Source organism: Papilio machaon, chromosome 3, assembly GCF_912999745.1.
Source record: "Papilio machaon chromosome 3, ilPapMach1.1, whole genome shotgun sequence".
Classification (NCBI taxonomy): Eukaryota; Metazoa; Arthropoda; class Insecta; order Lepidoptera; family Papilionidae; genus Papilio; species Papilio machaon.
In genome coordinates, this window is record NC_059988.1 from 398,733 (window position 1) to 426,498 (window position 27,766).

General features: G+C 35.1%; 1 protein-coding gene across 4 annotated transcripts in view; it reads left to right on the top strand.

Annotated features, from left to right (window-relative positions):
- LOC106719656 (ichor) overlaps positions 1-19,824 on the top strand; it is a 28,534-nt gene extending 8,710 nt beyond the window's left edge. For all 4 annotated transcript variants that reach the window (XM_014514046.2, XM_014514047.2, XM_014514045.2 and 1 more), the window contains one exon: positions 17,950-19,824. In XM_014514046.2, the coding sequence (XP_014369532.2) occupies positions 18,038-19,435 (1,398 nt within the window). In that variant the 5' untranslated portion in view covers positions 17,950-18,037 and the 3' untranslated portion in view covers positions 19,436-19,824. The remainder of the gene's footprint in view (positions 1-17,949) is intronic.
- Positions 19,825-27,766: the final 7,942 nt, after the last annotated feature.

Sequence of the window (27,766 nt, forward strand, 5' to 3'; positions counted from 1 at the left end):
ACACATAAAGTCACGTGTGAATTGTTTATTTAAGAATTTATCCGTTTAAACTTTAACATAATCAATAAATCAGTGTGGAGAGCTAAGCACAAACAAATCCGGTACTGGTTGCAACTGGTCGGCATGAATCAGTCGGAAACAGTTAGAGAGACTTTTCACTTTTTGAGACTCCCGTCTCCCCGCTCGCCTCGCCTTGCCCCCTTGACCGCGAAACCTTCTTTCAAAGTCAAAAACAAACTCCAAGACGACTACGACGTTTGGACAAGCTTAAACAGCACTTAACACAGATATCTAGTTACCCTGCACGCTGCGCTACAAAGCCCGAATATTACTACAATTTTTATTTATTTCTAAGTAATATTAAACCGTGAAATAGCCTGTTATACTCTACCAGTGCCAAGATTTATGACGTGTGAAATTAATTGCCATTCAAAAAGAGGTTTATAAAATTTTATTTCTGTATCAAAAGTAAATGAGGTTCTCACGTTTTTTCAGCTATCTTTATCCGTATTCACCTACTTTACAATATCAAATATACTGCACAATGGAAACAAATACAAAAACACTCACTAAATGGTTAGTAAAAACATATTCATTAATTGTAAAGTATGTACATACTTAGATGTAATTTACTAATAAAGGTATAAAAACACTTTATAGTATAACCTGAGGTAAAAACAACAAAACTATTTATTTTATTCTATCAATAGTAAGAATAAAAAATGTTTACGTTACGCATTATACTTAATTCAAATAACATTACAGGCAATAAGAAATATTGCAAAACGAACGAACGATTGACAAATGAAATAAGTTCTAAGGTTTGCGTTGCGATACTAAAATTTACCAACTGCGAGTAATAACAATAGTCACTCCACTCAATCCGATCATTGGACAGATAGAATTTTATAGTTTGTTTATATCAAAGCTATCTGTTAATCTAATAAAAACTTTCTTTGTTACACATATTTTTTAAGGTTTATCGCGTTTATTTAAAATTTTTGTAAGTTCCATTATAAACCACTAAAAGACTGAACCGTTTTTGACGAGTCAGGTGTCGTTTAATTCATGTTCTCCTCCGGAGTAGCATAGGGTGAGTAACATTGGCACAAAATATATTCAGTGGACGTAAAAAAAAAATATTATTGTAAATTAGTGAAAAACACGTTCGAACATCACTAGTCACAACTTTTTTGGGATATGATTTATTCCATAGACGGCGCTTTTTCGTCCATTACAGGAATCAGTCAGTTGGGTCTATTTGTTGTTTTTTTTAATTAAGGTTAGATTGTTATTTTTTTAAATGATTTACAGAATTAAAGAGCGCGCAATTAATTACATTGGTTAGATCAAAATTCTGTGATAAAAAGTATGGACATAACTAGCATGACCTATAAATTCAAGTTTTCCGTTATCGTATCTTTCCTCTTAAACATTAGGTCATCGAATAAGCTAAAAATTTAGTGCGTTCTTGTTTTACTTTCTTCGTTGCGTCACGAGTCGCGTCGCATCCGCGTCGACCAGGATGCTGCCGTCGAAATGAGGTCGCGATCAAATTCCGACCTCCTACGCCACTCTACAGAGAAACCCTTAAACTTCGGACTTATTGGCTTCCTTCTAGGAAATTATTAATTTTAATTTTTTTTTTCGTACAACACTGTAATAATATTTGTCAGTTTAAATTTAAAAGCACTTGACAGTAAAACATTTTCTTTCTAAAAAGTTTTAGAAAAAACACGTGAACGTATCTAAAATTATACATTTATTTTATGTATGTCAATTAATATTGATATTCAAAATCACGCTTTGAAAAACTAATAAAGTCGTAGTCATTCTAAAACTTAAAATGTTTCTAATAAAAAAAAAATCAAAACTAAAATTTGTTTAAAATTTCGTTTCTCCATTTTACAGTATAATTCCGCAGTACCATTTACAAATCATTTGTTAAAACCGGTTTTCAACAAAATTACAAAACCAAAAATTAAGCAATTTCTTTTTTCTAACTTTGACTTTCTTTCATATAATTTCTTTCTAGTTCTTTAATGAATAAAGATCTTATTAATATTAGAGTCGGCTTTACTCTTTGATCGTCGATTAATTTCTATTAATTATCATCAATCTCTATTGATATGTCGATACGTAATTTAGCCCCGTTCGATAACGTGCCGTTAAATAAATTTATTGTAAATGCGAACAAATGAATACGGTAATTAAAATGTTTAATCAAGGAGTGTCGTCTGAGAAGACAACTTTATGTCGATTAACGGATCTTTAATCGATTCCTTCAAATCTTCTTAAAAGATTAGAGAATTTATGTTGAATTTTTTATTTGTTTGATGGTAAATAAACTAGGAATTTGCGTACTTGAATACTAACTATGAACTTCTTAAAAAAATGTGGGAATAAAATTAATAACATGTTTTTTTTCATTAATACAATAATCTTACGTAAAATAAAAGAAATTTTCAGTATATATGTTGGTAGATGTCTATAAACCCTTAACTCTGCCGTCTTTAAAATTAACTATCAACTTCTCACTCATTTGAAAAGTAAAAAAAATTAATGAAACAATTATTATCGTGCATCTATTTTCGATTTGCAAGATATAATAATTTTAGTCAGACTGAATTAATTTCAGATATAATATTATCGTGTTATAACATGAGAAGAATTACTTAGCAACACGTATGCGTAAGAATTCCAGTAAACAGTACGACATTGATATAAAAACGTAGGGATTTGACCGCCGGACGCCTCTTCGCCTGACGCCCGCCGCCCACCCGCTTATCACGATTACATAAGGTAATCGTTATTCTTAAATCATGTATTTTAAAGATTACTTAATTATTTCCTTGTTTTTCATATTTAGATTAGATTATAAATTCCCCTTTTGGATACCGCTTGACAAAGTATAGGTTGATTAAGGCGTCAAATAAAACAAACAATTTAAAAAAAATGTTTTAAAATAGAATTGTTACTTTATGTTTGTGTTTTGATCTAATATTATGCACGTTGGAAGACTAAGTACTCGGTCTTATATATGTAAAGACATGGATATAAGATATTATAATTGTCCGCGACGATGCCTTGCCGGCCACTTGGGGTCCAAAAAGTCGATTGGGGTCAGCGGTCGGGTCCCGTTACCCCGGGAGTCAAACCTGTTCCGGCCAGCTATTTCGGCAGGACCCGCCTCACCGAAGATGGCGTCTACAATTATCTTGCTTCTTTAATATTTCATGTATGGTTAAAATTTTAAACATATGTGCATTTTCATTATCTTGTCGGCGACTAAAAGTTAAGAAATGCTAAATTAAATTATAGGAAACATGTAACTCTTTTAAATTATAAATACTTATAGCCTAAAAGTTAGCTTAAGTACATATTTTACTTGTTTTTAAGTGGATAGATAAAGTATATCTATTCTTAACAGTAATCAAGCAATATGCAGTACTTTCTTATAAGTTCCTTTTATAACCATGCAATCACTCGTCTGTAATCCTTTAAAACGAAGTTAAATTTGTACTTATTAACTTTATATTTGGTTTCAGGTAGAATAAATTGGCTAATCAACTTAGAAGTAAGTACATTTATGTTATAACAACTCGTACAAATCAAATCGAGTTAATAGAATGATATCATATTGAAATTATTAATAATTGTTGACGAAAAAGTATATTTAGTAGTTAATTTGGTAATAAACTGTTTAAACTTTTGTGAGACATAAGAATAAATTAATTAAGAACGGCTTTACTTGACGTATGATTGTCCGGTGTCGGTAGTCGCGTAGTTCACAAAATAAATACTCACCCTGAAGATAGACCTCCAACGGGACGATCGTACGTGAGTTAAGCCGTTTTTAATTAATTTATTGGTAATTAATAGATAACAATTAACTTCAAGGAAATAGATAATGATAAGAAATCTTTCGGTTAAAAACAATTTCTTCCCTTCATTCTTTAATATTGCTTTCTTTTATGAAATAATAAAATCTATTTTGTCAATGAAATTACACTAAAATGTAATCAGCACAGAATTAAACAGACAATATCGATATCAAAGTAGTAACGGTAATAAAAATAATGGAACATGATCAAAACCTTACATTTGTTCATATCGCATAATGAAATACTAATCTATTGTGTACACCGTTACTTTGACTGAGCGTGACTGTACACAAATAAAATAACAATAATGGCCAAATAAAATAATCAAACGATTGACCTCTTTACTAATGTCGCATATGTCTGTGAGCTCGGCTTAATCATCCAAATCACTTGAATAAATTAATAGTCTTTCAACTTTATTAATTTATTGGATATTGTTAATATATGTTAGCTTGTTTGGACTCGATTACCATTGTAATGGTAAATTTTTTTTTGGGCAACACTGCTATCACCAATATATGCCAACAAAGATGAATTTTACTGTAGAACAATTGTTAATTGTTCTACAATAAGACATACCATTTCGTAGACCCGTCGTAGACATAGCTACTTCTACGAAAAAACGACACATGCCCACGATTTACAAAGTAATTGAAACAAAACACAATCGATTCTGAGAAGACAAAACACTATCACCTTATCTTAATATTTGCATCATATTTCTTCATGTTTAAAACAAAAGTCTATCGTGTTGTGCACGTGACGTCCACCACGGAACCCGCAAGTGCCTCTCATAAACCTACATTTCGTGTCCGCGCGGCGATGGGGGGCATCCTAAAGTAGACCAACTGAATGCCACTGACATTAACTTTTTCCATTCATTATAATAATTTTGTTAAAAGCATTTTTTACGTCGAGATATTTTAAAGGAAGTGATAATTTCATTCATATTCGTCAAACAATTCAGATAAAGAAGTGGATATTGTTTCCTGCATAGCGATTTTATTAATGGTGTTACATTGAATTGTTGTATAGCAAGAAAGGAACAAGACATAATTTATTTCCCCTGCAATCTTACATTACCACTGAGCGAACTTGCACGACTATCAATATCATCATCATCATCATCATCAGCTCACTATACGTCCCCACCGAGGGGCTCGGAGCCTACCCCAAGTAAGGGGTGACTAGGCCATAGTCAACCACGCTGGCCAAGTGCGGGTTGGTTGACTTCACACATATCATTGAATTTCTTCTCAGATATGTGCAGGTTGCATCACGATGTTTTCCTTCACCGTAAGAACGTCGGATAAATGTACATATGTAAATCGAAAATCGAAAAACACATTGGTACATGGCGGGATTCGAACCCAGGACCTGCAGATTGCAAGTCAAGTGCTTAACCCCTGAGCCACCGACGCTCTGTCGGTATCAATATACTATCAATATACTTTGTTTTAATTATCTTTGCTACGGAAACTTTATCAATAAACTTTCTGTGAACTTAAACTTTATTAGTTAGCATTAAGTTTAGATAAAATGAGGTATAGCCTTAGGTTTAATTTAGACAAATAAGTAAATACACATTGAGTTTTTTCTTATGATGTCAACGTAAATGTTCCTCTAGAAGTATATTGTATACGTGCATTATAACACGAGCGTCGAAAATGTTTATGGCATTCCTTGAAGTCGTCGCGAGTCGAAAATGGGATCCCGCGAACAATTTGACATAACTAGTTGATACTTATGGTGAATTAAATTGCTTGCGCTTACACATATTGTATTCTCAGGACAATTACATTGCGGGAAGTATTTTTTAGAATTCCAAGTGGAATTGTATCACGTACGCACTTTTTCATTTGTTTTTATCCAAAACTTTTGTTATTGTAATCTCGAAATATAAATAGTAAAATAAGCTAGAATAAAGACGTGATAAATTGATAATTTCAAATAAACGTAATATTTTTCTTGTATGGTAACACCATAATATAAATTACAATATAATGAAAAGGTAAATAAAAGCTAAATTTATTATAATCTAGCTGTTTCCCGCGACTCCGTCCGCGCGGAATTAAAAAAAACTTTTTAAGTAGCCTATGTGTTCTTTCAGACTATGTTCTACATCTGTTACAAATTTTATCAAGATCCGTTGAGCTCTTCCGGAGATACCTTCAAATAAACATCCATCCATCTAAACATTTGTGTTTATAATATTTGTAAGATAGAGATTATTCTTCTATATATCAACCAGTATCTGTATTTATTTAATATGAAATATATATATATATATATAAAGTTTATTCAAACTTGTTTTCTATATAATTATAATATTTATTCACGAAGTGTCAATTACATTTATGTCGGATCCGTTACACGTTCAAATTAGAGGTTCATAAAAAAGTCTGTCAGTCGGCTTGTTGCTGTTCTAATGAATGACTCGGTATCGATACAAGTTGCAGATAACGCTAAATGCTCAAACGGTCATAATACGAGTACCTGTTGTTTGTTTTTATATATACAATTTGTCTGTTCTTCTCAGCGGGAGTTTTGCGTAATGAATAATATTTTTTATCTAACACGTTTACAGTTGCTGTATTTTGCGGTTGTATTTTAAATTTATAGAAAAAGTTAATAATCCCAGGTTTTTTAACAATATAAAATTATACAAATAAGAAAGAAATATTTAACGTACATTTTATGAACATGAAATTAATTTGGTAATTGAAAATACTATTGGAAAAAATTGTAGTGTTTGAAATAATTTTTTTACAGACGATGCAGATAAACTATTTTTTTTTACTTCATTAGAAAAAATATACTTAATATTTTTCCCATGTAGGATAGCAGGATAGATAGCAATAAATACATAAGTTTATACTAATATTATAAAAAGGAGAGATTTGTTGGTTTTCTTGCATTGAATAGGCTCCGAAACTACTGAACCGATTTCAAAAATTATTTCACTGTTTAGAAGGTACAGTATCCCCGGGTGACAGACTAATTTTATTACTAGATTTTTAATGCGGCCTCGACGAAGTCACGGGCAACTGCTGCAAGTAATTAATGTCCGAGCTCCTTAAAAGCTTCTCAATCATTTTATTTGCTATTACAAAAGGTCTTGTAATTAACCTCTTATAACAGTAAAATAGTTTGTTAACAAAAGAATGGTGTTAATTGTGCGTGACGTGGCATTCGCGAATTGTTAGCGTAGGGTCCATGAACTGGTATTTGCCCACTGACGACCACATCTGCATAACGGTGTCCACTATAATGATCCACCTGATTCCTAGTAACTAGTAGCCAACATTTCGCTCTAAAACCGTTACACTATTCTTTTTATCACAGCGTTATTATTTTCAGTTTACACTTTGGTTTTAGATGTATTTTGTAATTTTCTGTACGTAATTAGTTAATATTTATTCTTTAAATTTGAAATTTATTTTGATATTTATATTAGAATATATTTAATTTACAATGTATTTAAATCATAAAATATTTTAATAATTTATGTTTTCATCCCAATAATAGTAAAAGGCTTAAAAAAATTAAAAAATCGATTCATAAACACCTGAAAAAACTATTGTTGTATTTGTATTTTACTATCATTTTTTTAAATAAAACGCGGTTAAAATTTTAAACTAACAAGACAAATACATTAAACTTGCATAAAATATTTTAATACTAAAATAATAAATTGTCTCATAAAAAACAAATTGAATTCAAATAAATTTATAGAAATGTTCCGCATGTATAAATAATACGACATATTTGAACAGAAAGCGGCAAAATAGATTTGCCGTTATTTTTTATTTACATACCCGTATGAAGTTATTATACAGAATGACTATGAAATTCAGTCCTTTCTCATTTTATGCTACTTTCTTATCGAATTTGTGCCAATTTAATGAAAACGAGCGATCGTTTATCATTGAAAGTCCCCGTCACTGAGGCAATGAATATCCAAATATATCTCTCGTGACCTAAATTAACATGTCGAATATGATATCTGTTAAATATTGAGGCAAAATATATTGATTTATATGTTCATCAATATTAATTTGATTGAAAAATCACTAAAATCATGAAATGATCGACATTATTTGCATAAATAAACCTTTGTTTTTCAAATTAAATATAATTTAAAATACGTTAAGAGATATTTGTTAGTTAGATTCTGTCATTTTTTAAGGACTACTTCCGATAATAAGGTAAAAGAAAAAAAAGGTGTGACTTGTTTATTCCTAAATAGTTAAAATTCGTTGTATTGTTCGTTATGCCACTAGCTTTACTATTTTTCTCTGTAGTAGCTAGCGTTGCGGATAAGGTACTTAAGGGGAGTCGCATCACCGATACGCGGTACTTCCGATTTCGTTTATAGAACTGATCGCAGCCTTCGGAGACAAGCAGAGTTGAATGTTGTTATGTTACCTGTTAACATACATTTGTAAGTTTGTAGCATGAAACAGAGAGCTAAGCACAAATATTTGTAAGAACGTTTTCTTAACGACATCGATAAAATTTGTTTAAAATTTGTGTAGTACTTCACCAGCCATAAAGTAACACACATAAATTTAGACATATTTTGTTCATGTCGTTACGGAGTCGCGTGTCGCAAATATTCTTGCTAGGTCCTCTGAACACATTTCAAACGTTAATGTCACTTGCATACGTTATTACTGTCGAAAAAAACTAAAATATAGTTTTGTGTCTTCGTTATTCTTTTTAAAAGTCAAGTTCCACTAAAATTATTCTTATAAACTCCCTTATAAATTGAACAGAATGCACTTACACGCCCTTCTGACTGTATCTCAGCACCCATAGGTCAGTGCAACACGCGTTTATGTCTTTTCTATCAAGAATTTGAACCAAGGAAATGCAAGGTGATTATTTTAAAATAAATTAATAAATAAATAAACATAAAAATGTAATATAGTTTACTTCTAAGGTATTAATGTAACATATATAGACAGTAGACACCAGTGTAGATTTCTTATCTGGTCATAATATGTCCAAAGTCGAATATGGCAATCCTTGACATTAAACTTTATGTTGGAAGGGCTTTTTGTGCTTAAAAAATATCAGGGTTCGTGTTAAATTGGCAACTAAAATTAATAACTTAATTTGTTTATCTTTATCAGTTTAAATGGCAATATGAAGCACGTTTATCAAATGAAGCATTTTAAACTTTTAATTGGCGGGAACTTTAATGAAACTTTTTAAATGCAATATTGAAATAATCACTTGATATAATAAGTTAAATATTTCTACACGGTTATAAACGTATTTTAAATGATTGCACAACTTTTTAGAGTTTTGCTTGTCGTTGTGAGCTTCTGTGGTATTTCAATACAAAAACTGCGCAAAAAGCCAGCGATAGAAAACCGTATTAGCGCCCACGTGTAACAATAAAAAGCTGCCAATTGCCCGCCAACTTGTGCAGGTGGCATCTAACTAAATACATTTTGTGCCATAATCTAATAGAAATAAGGTTGACTATCCAAAGACTATCTTATGTTTTCTATTTGTTAAGTAAAAGTTTTTGTTACATTTCTAACAAATTTGCTTGCTGATCTCTTTACATCGTTTTTAACGCTTTGCTGTCATCGAAACTTGTCAACCTGTCGTGAGGATGAGTGCGGTTGTGTTATTCTATATGTAATCCTGTATTTACTATATTAACTAGTGCAGTAAATAAGATGCAACAATCATTACTTGAAAATAAATAATGTATAAGAATGTGAACAAGTACAAACTCATATAATATTAGTTTTTTAGTTACTATCTCTCTGTTGGATAATGATGCTCATAATTTTTTCCGTGACATACGACACATGATGTTTAGACCAACACAAATGTCACCTTTCATCGACCTTTTACAATAGAGTTAATTGGGAATTAACTAGGTGATCACAATTCTAAATTTTTTTAGTATTATACTGTAGGATAATGTAATGTTTTTCTTCATTCTAATAATGTATTAACATTTCAGTTAATATTTAAAAAAAAAACTACAGAGAAAGTCTTCAAACATGCCCATATGAACAGCATATCCAATGCTTACTCTACGTATTTACCCCTAGAGTTGTCTAGCGTCTTTGTCTGTGGCTGACTTTCTTCGACACGGTTTTTTATTAATTAATTTATTCCATCGCGCCGTCTAGCGCTTCGCAACACCTGCGAAACAACGCAAGCCTTTTTTAACACTAAATGGAACGAAAACTAATAATAATGAACGAGCGGTGTTTGACCCGACTCACATGTACAGGGGGATCTTAATACTTAATATTGAATCTAAAAATATTTAATATTGAACACCCTGTGTATTTGACCCGACTCGCTGTTTGTATTATTGTATAGTTTGACAACTGTTTATGGAGTATTTTATTAACACCTACTATGCAGATTTTATTCAAATTCTAAAATATTGTCTTTGCTATGGCGAGTAGCGGTATCAATTTTTATCACCAGTATATTATGGTATGTCACCTAAACATGCTTGTTTAAGTAAAATCAGTTTCTACATGGCCTTGTACAGACTTTATTGTTCGATCAATCAAATATGTATTTCTTTTAAAACCACTTTTTCATAAAAAAACGTAGTGAAATATAATAATAAAATATTACTAATATCACTTAAAGAGATTGCACATATTAAGTTTGCATATATTTATAGCAGTTTTCAGTAATCTAGTTCTGTTAACCTTATCTAGTACTTACTGTACTAAACTGAGTAGCATAAGAATATAGGATATCCTTCCGTAAAATATCTAAATATGCTTCAAAAATCCGAGCATATATTTCTCAAAGGCCTTGGTAGTCTTCTCTTTTATTATATAAAACAATCTAATTATATAATAGAAAAAATGGTACCAGAAGTTGGACCAAAATGCGTAAATTTATAGAACATCCTGTTAACACTGCCGACACTGTGACACGTGGCGTCTAGCAAGAGAGGCGCGGACGTCACACATGAAGCAAAAAGACTATCTACCACGTGCTGGTTACTATTTCTTAATTGTAAACCTGATTTAGGTTAAACGTGTTGTTAAAATAACTACCACCGTTAGTTGCTAAGTGATCATCTTAGTGTAGATTTAGCGTAAGAAAGTACACTAAAAGAAGATCTTTAGTGTTCAATGACATTGTAATCGAATAGACTTACTTATGAAATATTGAGTCTGAAAATAATTCTAAACGCACACATGTGTACTTTGTTAAAATTTATTTCACTTTGTGAATATAATGACTTAATACAGATGCAAAATTATTCAATTAACTTAGGTCGATCGTAAATATCTATCTAGAAATAAACTGTCCGCAAACAAGGCGCGTGCGGTTTCAGCTGGATATTCACGTATGCGAGGCCTCCCTTATTCAATGTCACCAGGTGATAATGAAAAAGAAAACACTATTTATGTTATAAAATGAACAACTATTTCCATTAGTACTTTTTTAAAGTTAAAAAATATTTTATCTGGATCAGAAATGTTTATCGAATTTATCGCATCACATGTAAAAATTTAAACATGTAATTTAATTTGCAATTCAATAGACTTAAGTCAAATGTTCCAAATGTTCATTCAACCCATTGACAATAAAAATAATCCATTAATTAAAAGCATGAGTTCAGTCATTGATCATGTAATCTCTGAATCCGGATACGTTCGGATACCTACATTAAGTAAAAGAGGAGATACAAAACAAAAGCACATCGCCACACGCGTTGTTCATTGGTATTCTGTTTGGGGCGGCCAAGGACGCGCAGTCCCGGCGCTGCCCCGGCCGACGACCCCGGACCACTAACTGTACACTCCCGGGCTATCCCGGGGTAAAAAAAACTTCGGCCGATGACCGGGAAACGGACTCTATTACCTTTTTTTGGGCGAAGGATGTTTATGATGTCTTTTATTTTTAAGAATGCGCGCTTTGTAAGTTTTTGTTAGGTTAGATTTTTTTTTGGAAAATAGAACGCCGTTATTTTTCAAACACTAATTACTTACTGGCGCAGAATTAATGAGATTAATTACAATAACAGTAGTGTATCATTAAGAATTATAAAACCGTCGGTGCATTGAGCGTGTGATAGACGTGTATACTGTTTTAGATAAAAAAGCAAGAAAACTAAACTGCGAATCATATTTCATTTGATAACAAGAACATTTTGCATTTAGTGTTATGAGTTGCTTTAAAAAGGGTTAGGGGAATATAGAAGACTTTCTAATGGGATTATTTTAAAATGTAATACTAGTCAATAGCAAATTATTGTTTCAATTTTTTGTTAAAATTTGATATCTTTAAAGCTCTTCATAAATAGTCATGTGATGGTTTTAATTCTAGTGAATGGTCCTCACCGTACAATTATCCGAGTGCTCGCGCGGTCAATGTTTGTGTTTTTAGTTCACACCGCACAGAATATCTTCATTAAAACTTTGAGGCTGTGTGTATTCACCAAATGGTAAATGTCGACTATGAAAAATTTCCATTACATTAAAGGACTTCAAGAATTTGTACATAATATGACAATTTAATACATATTCATACACATTCGAGTTTGAAAACAGAAAAAAAGTAAATTAGGCTTAAAGTATTAGAAATGATAGTAACTAAAATCTTTTAAACGCATGCTTTCGCATGTTTAATTAACTGGCGATACCCAAATGCATTAAAGTTTTAAATATCTTGAACAGACACAAATAATATCAAAAGACATCGTACAAATCAAAGAGCTACATTTGAAAGATTTGAATAAGAGAGTACACAAAATCAGTATCTTATTATTCAATGTAACTTTATTATTTCAACGCGTCCATTGCGCGATGATACAGCAAATATAACATCACTTGACCTGACAGGCTAGCAACGGTCCATCATTAGCGAAGTTGTAACAAAGAATGATTGGTGTTACGGTAAAAGGTATCCATTATTAGGGCTGCTATAGTTCAGTGTCCGACTGTTGGCTTAAAATATCATTGTATGAACTATCATACATTTATTTTATGGAAATAGTACATTGCGCTATTCTAACTGTCCAGCTTAAAATCTCTGTTAATTTACAATGAAATTCTATAAAAATATGAACTCAGTAAATATCTACGAGTGTAAAATCATACATGTAGACACCAAACTTCTTTATAGTAACATTCCAAAGCATAGCGACGTCGAACAATAAGGATCTAATAGTTAACGTATAGAAGACACGATTCCATTTCCATGAGCTGCGCGGGCGCACTCTAACTACACTCCCAAAAAAACCCGTTGCCGGAGTAACGGTACCGGCTCACTGCCTTGACAAACGGACGGACGGACGCTTTATATTAGGCAATTAGGATCAAGGCTCGCCGACAACCCGGAGGTTTATTGATATCCTATCGCTTTATGCAAAACACTTTTTGAAAATTACGCGATTGCCAATGAACCGTTTTTGGGTCGGTTTAGGTAGATCACCGCACATTCTGCCTCATGAACTCACTCTAACAACTAGTCTGCTTTGATCGTGCTAGTATTTTTTTTGTTTGTTTCAAAGAGTGTATAAAATCTAAGCGATAAATCGTAATAGTAGAAAACACAAGTGTTAATTTCGTATACAGTGAAAAGTGAAAAAGGTGATAAACACGTTCGTGAAGTATTGTTGTTGGAAAAACTGTGAAGCAAATATTCTTAGCTGAATGAAATGTAAGTTTTTAGACAGAAGTTATTTACTAATTAACCAGTAAATGCAAATAGGTATTTTATCACCGATGTGACACAACTACGGCTGTAACAGGTTCCATTATCAACTTAATACTAGTGAACGGTGTTGTATAAAACGCAATCATATTTGTGCGTTAGTTATTTGATCAATTTCATTCAAAGGTTCGTAAAGGACTCTTACAAATCTGCGATCCGCACCGAGTCTGCTTGCAGTGGACGCCGTGGTAAACTTCGACCGCGGCGACCCATTGACCGACATGCGGGAAGCATCGGCCAAAGCGGATTCACGAGAATAAAAATCGTATCACAAAATTAATTTTTAGGCCAGCCCACACTCGGCGCCCGCATTGAAAAATTTGTCGCCCGGAGAGAGGGACGGAGCATGCGGCCGCGGCGAGAGTGAAAGAGGGAGCCGCCGGCGAAAGAGGGCCGGCTAACGGTACCCGCGCGGAAGTGTGTCAGTAGCGTAAGCCGAGCTCGGGCGCCGGTAAGTCGTAAGCGACGGCGCGCGCCCGGTGAAATGGCAACCTTGACCTAGAGACGTAAGGTGTAAATTCGGTTGACCGTTACCGGATTTTCGTTTTCCACGGTGGTGATTCACTACAATAGCGATGTCCGCCTCTGCCGCTGCGGTGCTCTGTGCGCGGCGGATAACCTACCTCAAGGCTGGGCAGTGTTTTGCTATCGAAGCTTAATCACTTACATCAACACTTTCCAAAATAGCGCGAGAGAGCTCTATGCATACCGCTAATGCGAATGTGCATTGTCGAGATAACGCTGCAAACTCTATTCAAACGTTCATGAACTTAATTTAAAAGCATTGGAGTCGATAGAGATCTAACTATTTGTAGTTCATTGTTTTACAATTTTAGTAAAATTAACAAGCAACTTCAAACGATAACGAGACGGGCATCGTCTATTAATATAGTTTATTTATATTGCTTACTTGTTTCATTAAATATTAACGTTAACTAACCATAGTTTCCTAACCATAATCTACAACGTCCAGATTTCTTGAACTTTGAAGTGACGCTAGGTACCTGGGTTTACTCTGCTAGAACACCCAATACTTTAATAGTCTTAATATACTGTTTAAGAGTCTTGCGTGTATTGACAAAATCGATTCTCAACCTTTAGAATAAATTCTGCTTATATTTGCCCAACTAAAAAAAAAACAAACTTAAAACTTTTTAATACATGTAAGTAAAACATCTTAAGTTGATTATAATGCATGATGAGATGCGGCGCGCACGTTACGTTGCGCGCGCGCATGTCAAGTCGAGAGCCACTTAGCTGACTTAGATCTCGTATCTCGACGTGGCTTTAAGTTACAAACTTAACGGATTTCTTGGCACAAATTTTTGACTTACTTTGAAGCGGAAGATTATCGTGAACGTTTTTTTTATTATGATTTCTAAATATTTTAACAAATTATTAATGCAACTAAAGTCAAAGAAGACACTAAAAATACACGTTAAAAGTATAAGGAATCTTTAGAAAATCTTAACTCCATAATTTTCTGAAATTTGTTTTTAAACTTTTTGCATACACAAGTATAAATATTGGATTATAAGCTCGTACACATTATGTACTAGTGGATGACATGATTGATTACGATCATCCGATGACTTAAATCGTTAGTAGTCCCTCGCCGAATTAATCGATTAAAATCTACTTTTTCTACCTTATATGACAATTTACTCTATATAATTTACGTTGTTTTCGTTAAACCGAGACGTAGTTCTGTGGTTAAAACAAATAGTAACAGTGTAGAGACAGGTGCGTCGGTGTACAAACGCGCAGTCAACCCCCAACAACCCCCCGCCGATTCATTGACACGATAAATAGACACTATTAATTGAAATAATTTAATTCGCTACAGGTGTTGTGTAGAAAGTGGGGACTAACATAGTAACACCTCTATTGTTTCTTGTAGGGCTGATCTTTAGAATTTTCTCAAGTCATTGACCTATGCTTGAGACGAAAGGTAGATGGCAAACGAGCAAGCAGCCACCTTAATTCGCCGAAATAGCCAATCGACCGCTCCCCAAAGACATCAGCAGACAAAGCAGCAGAAAGAGAATATTTCTCATCCTCCTCTCCTCCTCCATCAAATCCAGTTCCCCTTCTTATACTTTCCTTATAAGAAAATGGTGGGTAGGGAAAAATACTAACATAAGACCTCCACACCACATTTAACGCCTGTCTTCTGTGTGGCCGTGGTATTTCACCGGGCGAGCCGGTTCATTCGTGCAACAGATGTTGTTGCTGATGTGTACCACTGTTAAAGGCTTAACTGAACTGAATTGTTTTATTATTGTATAACTAGTCAGGTATCAAAAATTGGGCGACCAGACAACGAACATTGAAAAACTCCATTAGTTCATTGTTTGTATTCTATCACTGGTTGTTTCTGTTTTATTACTTAAACATATACTTGATTACTAACATCATGCATCCTTATAGAACAACCAAAGTAATTTCAACTATGAAACTTTAAGTAGGCATTGCAATTATCCGCGGCTTAACGCTATGCAGCCAATATTTCGCAATCGACGATTCCAATAAAATCAATCGACACAAAACACCAGAAAAATTATCTATTGATTTTTTTAATTACAAATTAACAAGCGTAATAATTTACCTAAATGTCTTTTATTGAGTTGTCAATAATTTTTTGTTTTTTTATTATTTGAAAGCGCCTATTCTAAGGCACGTTCGACGGCAATACGTTGTAATATTTTTTCACGGCGCTTGCGCGATCGGTTTCGGGTCAACGACCTGCGCAATACTTATTTATCGAACATTTGGCGAAAAATCACCACCAAGGCCGCGCTCTTGGTAGCCGAGACAATTTTATGCCTTAATAGTGACCATTTTTTCAACCGAATCGATCTTGCAATCGCTTGCGTGCCGACACCATATTGACTAACGGCGTGCGTGTTGTCATTTCTATGAAATACTTTGTCTACGTTTGACGAATTGAAAATTTACAAATACACAATATGTATGCAATACACGACCACATTGATTTGTCACCGAGCGCGTTAACTTTACAGATTTCGGCAAGTATATCGTTAAATTGTGTCGTGTTAAAATACAATTGCCCATTTGTAATAAATATTATTAGCTGTAATACAATCACTGACGTAAAATTATTAAAGAGAGACATTAACACTATGATAAAGTGTTCTGTTTATTGACGATTTAATCCTTGTCCTTTCGGCTTGCAATAAATGAGCATTGTGTGCTTGTACATATTATGATTAATTTATTATGTATATACATATTGATGTACATAGATAGATAAACAATTAACCGAGTCGCATACGCCGCGGCTGCACAACATGTCCTGCGCAATGAATACACTGCAAAGTCATAACGAAATCACTAGCACATTGTTCAATGTCCTGTTTATCAACTTAACCATTCGTGGCCTTTATTGGAAGAATAAATATAATACGGCAGAAGTTTAACATGATTTATGGTGATACTAGCTGTTGCCCGCGACTCTGTCCCTGCGGAATTAAAAAAAATATTATTAAGTAGCTTGTGTTTTTCCAGACTATTTTCTACATCTTTGAAAAAATTCAGTGAAATCCGTTTAGCAGTTCTGGAGATAACTTGTAACAAACATTCATCCATCCATCTTAACATTCGCATTTATAATATTGGTAAGATTGGCTGCGCAAAAAACATATTTTATGAATATTAAAATTTATAGAAGAATATTAAAACTGGCATAGGATATGACTATTGAATGTAGGTAACAGTTTGATTTTGCAAGAAAAGAAAAAAAAATAGTGCAGGTATCGTATCGAAGTGGCAGCTCCGAGCGACTCCGAACGGCGCGCTATCGGCGCGACACCGATGTCCGGCGGCGCGTGGCGGCCGGCGCCCGCGAGCTGCACTACAAATTATTGTTTCAATTCCACAGCAACTGTCTTGATTTCGTACTCCATCTAAATTACAACACAACCGTTTCATGGACGCGGTGACAATTCTATCTCGGCGGGCATTATTAACTAACACCCTGAAAAAAATGTCCACAGAAAACGGCTAAATTACTCGCAAGCAATAAATAAATAAATTAGTTAACCTGAAAAAAAGTAAACCATTTTATTCTAATATTGATAAGATACGTAACTGGTTTTGGATATCATTTAGGTCAGAGAACAGGTTACATTGTTGTGGCGTGCTACCACATGACCGGTGGTAGTATCGTAAAATGCGTGTAAAGTAAATACATATTTTGATACGTCGTTAATTAGTTACATTAAGTAAGATATTTGCACCTGTTTTACGAAGATGTTGGTAGCGGTAGATTAGATCTTTCCTCTTCATCTGAACTAATGTTGTTGTGTTTTGTTTACAGATAGCGCGGCAGGGTGGCGGCGTCCAAGTATGGCGCCGGCGGGGTGTCCGTGGGCGCGGGGCTGAGCGTGCGGCGCGAAGTGCGCGGCATGAAGTGCGCGCAGGGCGGCGCGGCCGGCGACGAGCTGCTGCTCGGCGCCTGCTGGCTGGAGCCCAAGCTGGACGCGCCCTCCCCGCCGCCCGCCTGCCACGACCTGCTCGACTCGCTGCTGGCCCCCCCGCCGCTCGCCGAGCTCAAGCCGCTGCCTCCCTTTACCGGTTACACCGGCCATCTTTCTATCAACGGCATCTCCGGCCACCACTACCACGCCATTGCGCAGCGCCTGCCCGAGGAGAACAACAACTATCCCACGCAGAGCGGCTACGGCACCGACCACGACGTCGTCTCCTCTTCCACGTGCGCCGCCGATGCCGAGCCGCCCGACCTCGAGGACGTCAAGCCTTACGCCCTCGACGCCCCCGACGCCAAGCCCTTCGCCTCGGAGTCCTCGGCGCCCGGCGCACCCGACAGCTGCGCACAATCGTGCTCGCCACCCGCCAAGCTGTTCGACGAGGGCCACAAGCAGGACATGTACGATATCAGCTCCATAGAGGACATCGCCGCCATAATTGGCTCCGCAATTGCCGACACCACGGTACCCTCACAGCCCGAGGACCCCGAGCGCAACGACTCCCGCGACAGTTGGATGGACATCGACGCCTGGATAGCCGGGGCTTGTGGCCAGCACGGGGACAAGATTGTCCCTCAAAACCTTGACGAATTCGGTTTGCCCAACTCCCCGCCCCCATCGCAAAACAGCCATCACTCGGGGCTCGATTTCCCCTGTAAACCGAGTCACGACTTTACAAAGAGTCAAGAATTTCTGCAAAAGAACCTTGGGCAGGCGGGGTCCACTCTACAGACTTTACTAACGCACGGATACATGCCGCTTCTTCAAAATCGGCTACAAAATGGGCCACCGGTGAAACAGGAGGCGCCAAGCTCGACGAGCTACGGTATGGACGTAATATCGACATCCTCTCCACCCGGAAACGCCGTGTCGACGACGGACGGTGTCGGCGGCCTCCTCAACGGTCGGTACGCGCCTCATTACGCTCTCGGCCTGAAGTCTGATGGCCTCTGCAGTCCAGACCGACTACTGGGCTACCCTCACGCGCATACGACGACCGTGACGCCGTCGAACAAAAGTAAAAGGAGCAGAGCTAAGGCGAAACAGTCAAACAACTCTGGGAACATCCACGGAAGTTCGTTAGGGTTCCCGTCGGCGACAGCAGCGGAGCTAAGTGGCTTGCTGGGCAAGGAGAAGCCGGTGCATCGTTGCGGGATATGCAATAGGGGCTTTCTCAACAAGTCCAACATCAAGGTGCACCTTCGCACGCACACCGGCGAGAAGCCGTTCCGCTGCGACGTGTGCGCGAAGGCGTTCCGTCAGAAGGCGCACCTCATCAAGCACCAGCAGATCCACAAGCGAATCGGACGCGATTAGTGCGCCCTTTGCCGCCAACGCCGGATGCAGGCTCAAACTGAAGCATTTCAATAGGTCTTAGTTGTGTGCGTGAATGTGGTGAGTGGACGTGGCCGCGTGTGCGTGTACCGTCGCGGAATCTCAGTCTAGAGTAGTTTTGTAAATGGCAACTCTTCAGTTAACTTTTGGTTTAAGTATGGGCGAGTCCACGTATTATTTCATATCCCTGTAGTATAACACTCCTCCTAAGGCAAGTGCAATGTTAACTAGTTTTAAGATATCTTCAGATTTATTATTTTGTAGATAACATTGTTTATAATTTGTTACATACTGAAGGTTGTTCGATAAGTTTCTCATATTATCTATTCATTCCAGTTAGTTTAAGTCTTTGTAGGATAAATGAACTTTAGCGAGACAATAACTTTAAAAATACAACTCCTTGCATAAAACATACTGCAAACGCTTATTAAAAGTTCTCGATTTGTGGTAACGTTTTAATAAATTCAGGTGGTCTTTAATATATTTATTAGCAACATAATGTTGTATATGTTTACTCCAATTATCTTTATATAGTCAAATTTAATAAAAAAATAGTTTTTATTACATGATGTTAAATTAAGTTTGTAAAATTCTGAATTAAAGACAAAGCAAACGAGGCTAAATACAAAATAACGTTATAATATCGTATAATTTTACTCATTTAATTTAAGTTTAACATATTTCTATCATTTTTAACATTTCATATAAATTTAGTGAAACTTTACAGATTTACAATTAAAAAACAAATTAAATAAATAAATCACAAAACACATCTAAAATACCACGAGCTCTAAAATCAGACAGTTTTGATCTACATTTATCACGGTTTTTAATCAGTTTATCAAATCATTGAGTTTTTATCTAATGTATACGCTGTGCTAACATCATCTCAAATATAACTTACAATTTTATTTATCACTTGAAAGCATAGTTAGTAAATAAATCATTAAATAATTTGCTCATGTTGGCAGCGCGCGTTGCTCGGAGTAAGCAGTCCTTCGTACACGCGAGCGCCGGAACCTCTCGTCCGGGAAACGGACAAAAAACCCAAAAGATTCCAATGTTCTAATAACAACGATCCGTTCTTACGCAATTCGTAATGCTCGCCGATTTATACCGTCCTTATAGACTTAAAAAAAAAACGAATAACTAATAACGATGCATTTTGTTCCGCTAAACTCAATTATTTATTTATTAAACGTAATCTGTATTACTTATTTTTCATAATTAAAAAAAATAACGCGTTAAATTCTGTTTTAATGAGTGGTTTAATAATTTAATAATTTATTAAACCAATAATATTAGTAGTATTTGTATAATATTAAAAATATTTTTCATCATCGTATTTATCATTTTTTTTTACATTTAAATTTGGAATCCAATTACTGTTAAATTATTTTTTACAATAAAAAATAAAATTATTAACATACATTCCCGCGACAATATAAAATTAGAATTGGTTAAGTTACATCCATTAAACCCGTCTTTGAGCACAAAAATGTAAAACACAAATTATTTTGAATGTAAGTTATGCATAATATTATATTCCATTCTGATTATTTCTTCATTATTTTTTATTTCTATGGTAATAAGAGTAAGCGTTTTTGCGCTGATCTGCAAATGAAGTAACTTTTAAGTGTCAGGTACTTAAGGAGCTTACACACTGTGGGATAAACGCGCGACTGTGAAACGCTCAGTGAAAAAATCCTTACATTTTAATATATTTTTTTATTATTTACGTATAAATACCAGTGTATTTCAGAAATTTCGTACATTATTGTTAGATACAGCATGTAATTTTTTTAAACTAGATGCAGAGTGTTTCACTCGCGGCGTTTCCTACGACATTTGCAGACCTTAATGAAAGTACCTTTTAATAGTTTTAAGACGTCTAGATAATAAGTATTTATTGATAATTGTAATTTTGTAATTATTATAATTATAAACAGTCCCACTGTTTCTCTGACAGCGGTTTTAGGGATATTATATGTGAATAAAATTCTCTCAAATTGACACGCAATAAAATGGGGTAGATAAAATATGAGAATCAAAATCTCTTCGAGGTACTTACTTATGTGTAATAGACACAGTAACTTCCGTAGCGGTAATTAATTATTTTATAAGGACAAAAATGTTATATTTTTCAAGAGGTTTTTCCAATTTTAAGTAAATTTTGTAAATTAATGTAAAAATAAATGGAGATTTTTTTGTTAATGTAGTTTTTGTTTTTTCTTTTCTATTATTTTTTTTGCATATACCTTTTTACAGAACATACATTTTACTCGTAGTTCATCAACAAAAATGGCTCTGACTGTCTTCTGTTGCTTACAATAGCTTGATTATAATCAACTAAAGATTATTGAAGCGGTTTACATAAATGTAATTAAAACGAAACAATAATCAAAGAGGTAAGTCTTCAAAGACCTTATAATTAAATAAGGTTTCTAAAAATAAACGTGACATGTGGGTCAGTTTAGACATCGTCGCAAACAAAGGTGCGATCTGACGAAGTGAAAGAGTCTGTGCGAGCGAGGTTCGCACACAGCGCCCCCGGCTGCTGGCAAAGAAAGTCGGATGTGAAAATCGTCATAATGCACACAACGCGACAAATTGCCTTTTTGCAAGTACCGCGGAGGGCGCGAGAGAAAACCCGCGCACACCGCGCCTGCCTCGGCCAATGGCGACACGCACGCAAACACGCGTAGCGGTCGGTAGCGTCAGCAAATTAAATATTTAAAAAATATAACATTAAAAACAAATGCTGAATATATACCTTACAAAATATTCAGCATTTATTTTCTTTACAGACGCACTGAAAATAGAAACATTTAATTACTAGAAATACGTATTTAATACTTCCAAAAATATCTAAAAAAGCCTATCTGATACATTGTTTGATAGAAATAGATACTCAGTTAAATGGCTTTAAAATAAACATTAGCAAAAAACAGATAATTATGAAGTTGCGCATCTAAGCTATAACATCCGCTATACATGGACCTTCAGACTTAAGTAATATGTTAATTTGTCAATCAATCAAAGTCCAAGAATTGACCGGCCTTACATCGCATCCTTACAATTATCTGAGTAATTAAACGTAATCATACGTAAATATCGAAATATGTATTATTTAATTATTATTAAATTATTATAAATATACGTTAAAACACTTAACAACTTAACAAGTGTTAAGTAAAAAAAATAGGAACTATTTTATTAGTTCATGAGACATGATTCGCTTTAAAATTACAAAATCACAAATCTCCCTTTTAAGGCGAGGATATTTGTTCACTTTTGTCAAAAAAACTTAAAGTTTTGTAGTTTTTTTTTTTTAATACAATCATATTGCTACAAGATATTTTAGATGATGTAAAGTTTGCACAGACAGCTTGCATAACCATACACAGAACACTAAATAAATCACAATTTATATAGGATTAGTAATTGTTTTGCGCACGGTACTGCATCGCAGAGCGTAGAGATTCTTTCACCAACCCACTTACATAGAGCGGCTTGATTTCACTCCGCCATTGCCATTGCCACGCGCCCAGACAAAATACGCGTATAATGCTGAGTAAAAAATCATTGATACGAGTAAGTATTACTTCAACTAGCAGTTAAGTGAGTATATATAGATCTGAATATTACTACTACTTTGACGTTGGTTCTCCCGTCTTCAGTTCTAAAATATGCACATTAAAATTTCCACATTATTAAATGCAGGCGACAGTGTAGTCGTACGTCTACGTCCTAGAAACTAAAATGTTTCTCTACTGGCTTTCAAACTCATTCTTATATATTCCTATAATATTTAAAATATGCAAATATTCTACAGGTGATATTAATATAATAACCTAAATAAATTCAGCAGAAAAAGTTGGACATGTTTGTCGCGAAACTGGATGACCGCGCGCTGCAACCTTTAGGTCGGCCGCGTGAAATGTCGTCGCCCCGCGCGCCCTTCATACTTGAACTTGTCGAACGACCCTTGTGTGGTGCAATCAATGAAATTTCGGAGATTTTATTTAAAACTTTCAGCTACGGTACTTCCCAAGAGGCGGTAGTGTGGATTAACCTAACAAAAATAAGGTAACAAAATGTAAGTATATTTATTATGTATAGGCATTAGTTTGATTAGAGAAACTTAGAGATAACACTGTCTTCGGATTCAATACAATGACATCAGTAATGTCATAAGGCAGAGGTTGTAAATAAGCAGTAACCTTTACGAAACAGAAAGAATTATCAACTTAATTAAAAATGGACAAAAATTTAAAGCCGAAACATTTATAGTTAATACATCGAAAAAAAACTATTATTTAATCTACCCCGCTGATCTATTAACACTTAGACCACACTTTATTCTTGACAATTTCAGGTTGGCAAGATTAATTATGTATGTCCCACTGTAAGATACCGCGGGCGATGAAGACTGCTGATCAATATAAATGATGGAGAGAAAATGTTCCCTAATTTTCCTGCAGATTTATATGCACCTTTCATTAATCAGTACAAATTATAACGTAAATGTGTGTAAACATAAAATGAATCCTTTCAAATTATAAATCCTTTGCCCTAAACATTTATGTGAGAATAAAACAGAAGGTATAAAGACTTTATAATTAAGGACGTAATACTTCGACTAACCGCAACGTTAGAAGCATAAGTTTCTTTCGTATATAATTCGATTCTATTTAAAACATGCGGTTTGACATTTCAGGCGCAAATTTAAAAAAATCAGAGCATATTTTGAAACAAAATAAAACTTTCACCCCAACAAGTTGATGCAAAACAAGTGCGATACAATGACACATCCGAAATTGGGTGCACTAACCCATAACCTTGACCATGCGAAGCGACAACGGCGACCTTACGGAAGTTCCGTGAGCGGGAACTTGGCAGAGAGATGCGGCGCGCGGACACAGCAGCGAGCGGCAGAGGAAGCGGACTACAAAACTTACTTATTATTAAAATAAATTAATATTATGTAAATCAGAATACATAAAATATGTAAAAATTATTAGTAGCCTAAAAATGATAATACTAAATATTATTTAAGTATAATCTTTTATCTTTTAATGAAAAACGTAACTACCAACCAAAAGTTAGAATGTAAGTACACACAGAAGGACTATCATTCACGTAAAATATCCAAGGAATTCATTTTCACATCCGAACCCAAGAGTTAATTCTTCGCATTTATTTATTATTAATTCCGCTACCTTTGGTCACTATGTGCGTATACATTTTCGCGCTGCGCTAGAGCGAGGCGCGGCGGCGTTTGGAAAGTGTGTCAGTGTGTCAGAGCGCCCGCCGCCCCGCGCCACTCCCACCCCGTAGCCGCGTCGCACTCGCCCCGCAGCCGCACTACACCACATCCGCAAACACGATGGCCTACGAACTGACTACAGTGAAAATGCTCCTTTATGCAGATCCTAATGCGCATATGCGTGGCGTTAGTTACTACAACTACTAACTATAGACTTACTGAACAATCCATATAGTGTGTTAAGATTAATCTACTAGCTGTCTCTCGCGACTCTATCCGCGCGGAATTAAATAAAAACATAGTAAATAGCACTTGTGTTATTCCAGACTATGTTCTACATCTGTGCCAAATTTCATCAAGATCCATTGAGTCATTTCGGAGATACATTCAAAAGTACATCCATCCTTATAAATATTCGCTTTTAAACCAATCCGGTAATAATAACGAAGTAACAGCACGAGCCGAGGCTCCTGAGGGAGCCCTCGAGACTAGTTACTCTTAAACGAGGTTTAGGCTAAGCGCCATCTGCGCCCGGCCACCTCAAGCCCGGTGAAACTGTAAATGCCTCCTCAAGGCAAACAGTGACTACTCAGTCCCAAAAAAAAATCGCTTTTATAATATTAGTAAGATATAGAGATATAGATGTGACGACGAACGAGGAGAAAACATTAACTTCTAATATAACTTATTAACTACGAACGGGAAATCTTCTACATCTAATTTTGTACATGAAACTATATTTTTATGTATAATTTGGATGAAAACAATTTTTTTTTCATACCTTCAGTACAAAAAGTTAACAATAAATCTCATTTAAAGTGAAAGTACTGCAATTTACGATATCAAGTAAACATTTTAATAATTACACTATTCGTATTTCGTGACGCGCGAAATCCAAAACCGTTACCAGAAAAAAACGAAACAGTTGAAAAAAAAACTCCACTGTCATCCATGTCACCTACATGACAATTGGAGCAACGAAATCTTTCGGTTTCTTGTGAGATAAAATGCCAACAGTGAAATGAAAGCCTGAAGAAAGCATTTCATACATTGAATTATTAAGAACTATATTTATGCAGTACTGGTCTATCTCTCTTGGTGTCTTAAAGCTTCCTATTATCTTTTAAGCGTCGTCCTCTATCAATACAATTGTGTTTGTAAAATTTATCTTAAACATAAAAGATCAAGGAATAAAATAAACACGTTATACCAACCTATGTAGCTTGTTTAACAAATCCTTAACTTTGCAAAAGCCTAAGATATTTAATAAGTTAACGTAGTATATAGCTGTAAATGCCTGTATTCTGCATAAGTAACGATAGCTGAAACGTTAGGTTTCGCTTCAGTGCGCCAGCGGCCGCAAGCCCAAGGGGACGTGCAAGTGGGGGGAGTTGGAACCCCCCTCCCTCTGTTAGAAAAGTAAAAGTCATGGCGTCGGCAGAGTAACTGTACCCGCATTCGCTCTCTGCGCGTCACTGGCACAGTTACGGGCGGCTATTTCGCGCGGAACAAGTTACTTCGCGAGCTGACACACTTTGCTTCGCGGAATTTTGCATTCGCTTAGACTTAACGTCGCATGATAGCTGTTCTGAGTAAATTATACATTTGTAATGTAATTAATTTATTTTGGTGATTTTACATCAGGACAATATCAAAGCTGGTCAGCATAACAAAAGAATTTAGAATCATTACGTTCTTATACATTACCATCATTAACCAATTTAGATAATGTTTAACTTTTTACATAACTACGAGATTCTAAATATTTGATAATATTCTTGATACTCATAAAAATACAAATTTTATAATACTTGTAAGAAGAATTCAGTGTACAATAAAAGGTAATTCACAGCGTTCAAGATAGCTTTATTATGCGTTGCATCGCATCGGTCCGATATACCGTCAGCGAGTTCGCCATTCATTAGTTTGCGTCGTAAAAACACAGTAAAACAGCGCCGAGTGGCTCTTTGCTCGTGGTCAACTTTAGCCAACTACACTGCGTGAGGTTTGGAAGAGGCAATAAACATACTAGTCCATACATATTAAAGTATAGGATATACATAAATAATCACAACAGTTAAGGTATATTTAAGTTACATTAGAACTGTGAACAGATCGTTATTGAGAATTATATAGAACTTGATATCGCCCGCGATTCCGTCCGTGCGGTACTAAAAAATATCTTAATTTGTAGGCTATATGTTCTTCCCTTTAGCAGTTCTGGAGATACGTTTCAACAAACATCCATCCCAAAATTCGCATTTATAATTTTAGTAAGAATAGGATAAAATATAAATTTATTATAGAAAAATAAAACAAACTTAACCCAATTATACGATTTTGTGTTAACTTAAATTATTCTAAATCAATTTAATTTACTAAGAAAAGAAAATCAAACAAATTAAACAAAGGTGTAAACTAAGTTGTAGGAAATTGTTCGACTACCCTCCGTATTAGTATGTTTACTGTGAGTAACGACTTCAAGGTGTTAATTATATAGTAGACTAATTGTTGGTTTATGAGACCAAAATCTCTATATAAATCGTTATCCCCCTCATTATATTTGAAAAAAAAAACAGAGATACAATATATTTTAAACGGGGATTTTGGTCTCGGAAACCTACGATTATTATGAAAAATACCTCCCAACACACACACGTCATGTCTATTCTGGCATAAGGATATCCTAAAAAATAAACTGATGATGATGCTCTGATGACGCAGAGGAACCGTTAACTTCGTCCCGCGCACAACTAACATGGTGCTTCGACAACTGTTACAGACGTTACCGTTAAAAGATCCCTTTGTTACGGTTTACTGAATGTAGGAGGCATTTTTGGTGTCTATAACTTAATAGGAACTTTAAAAGGTTTTTTGACCGACGCTTTAAGTAGAACCAATGTTAATTTACCGATTTCATGTAGGTCTTGTATATGGCAACATTGAACACTTAATTGGCATTAACCATAACTTTACCAGGCTTTTCTGTTCACGAAACAAGAACTACTTTTATGGATACTTGTTATACGGCCAAGTTTAATTCT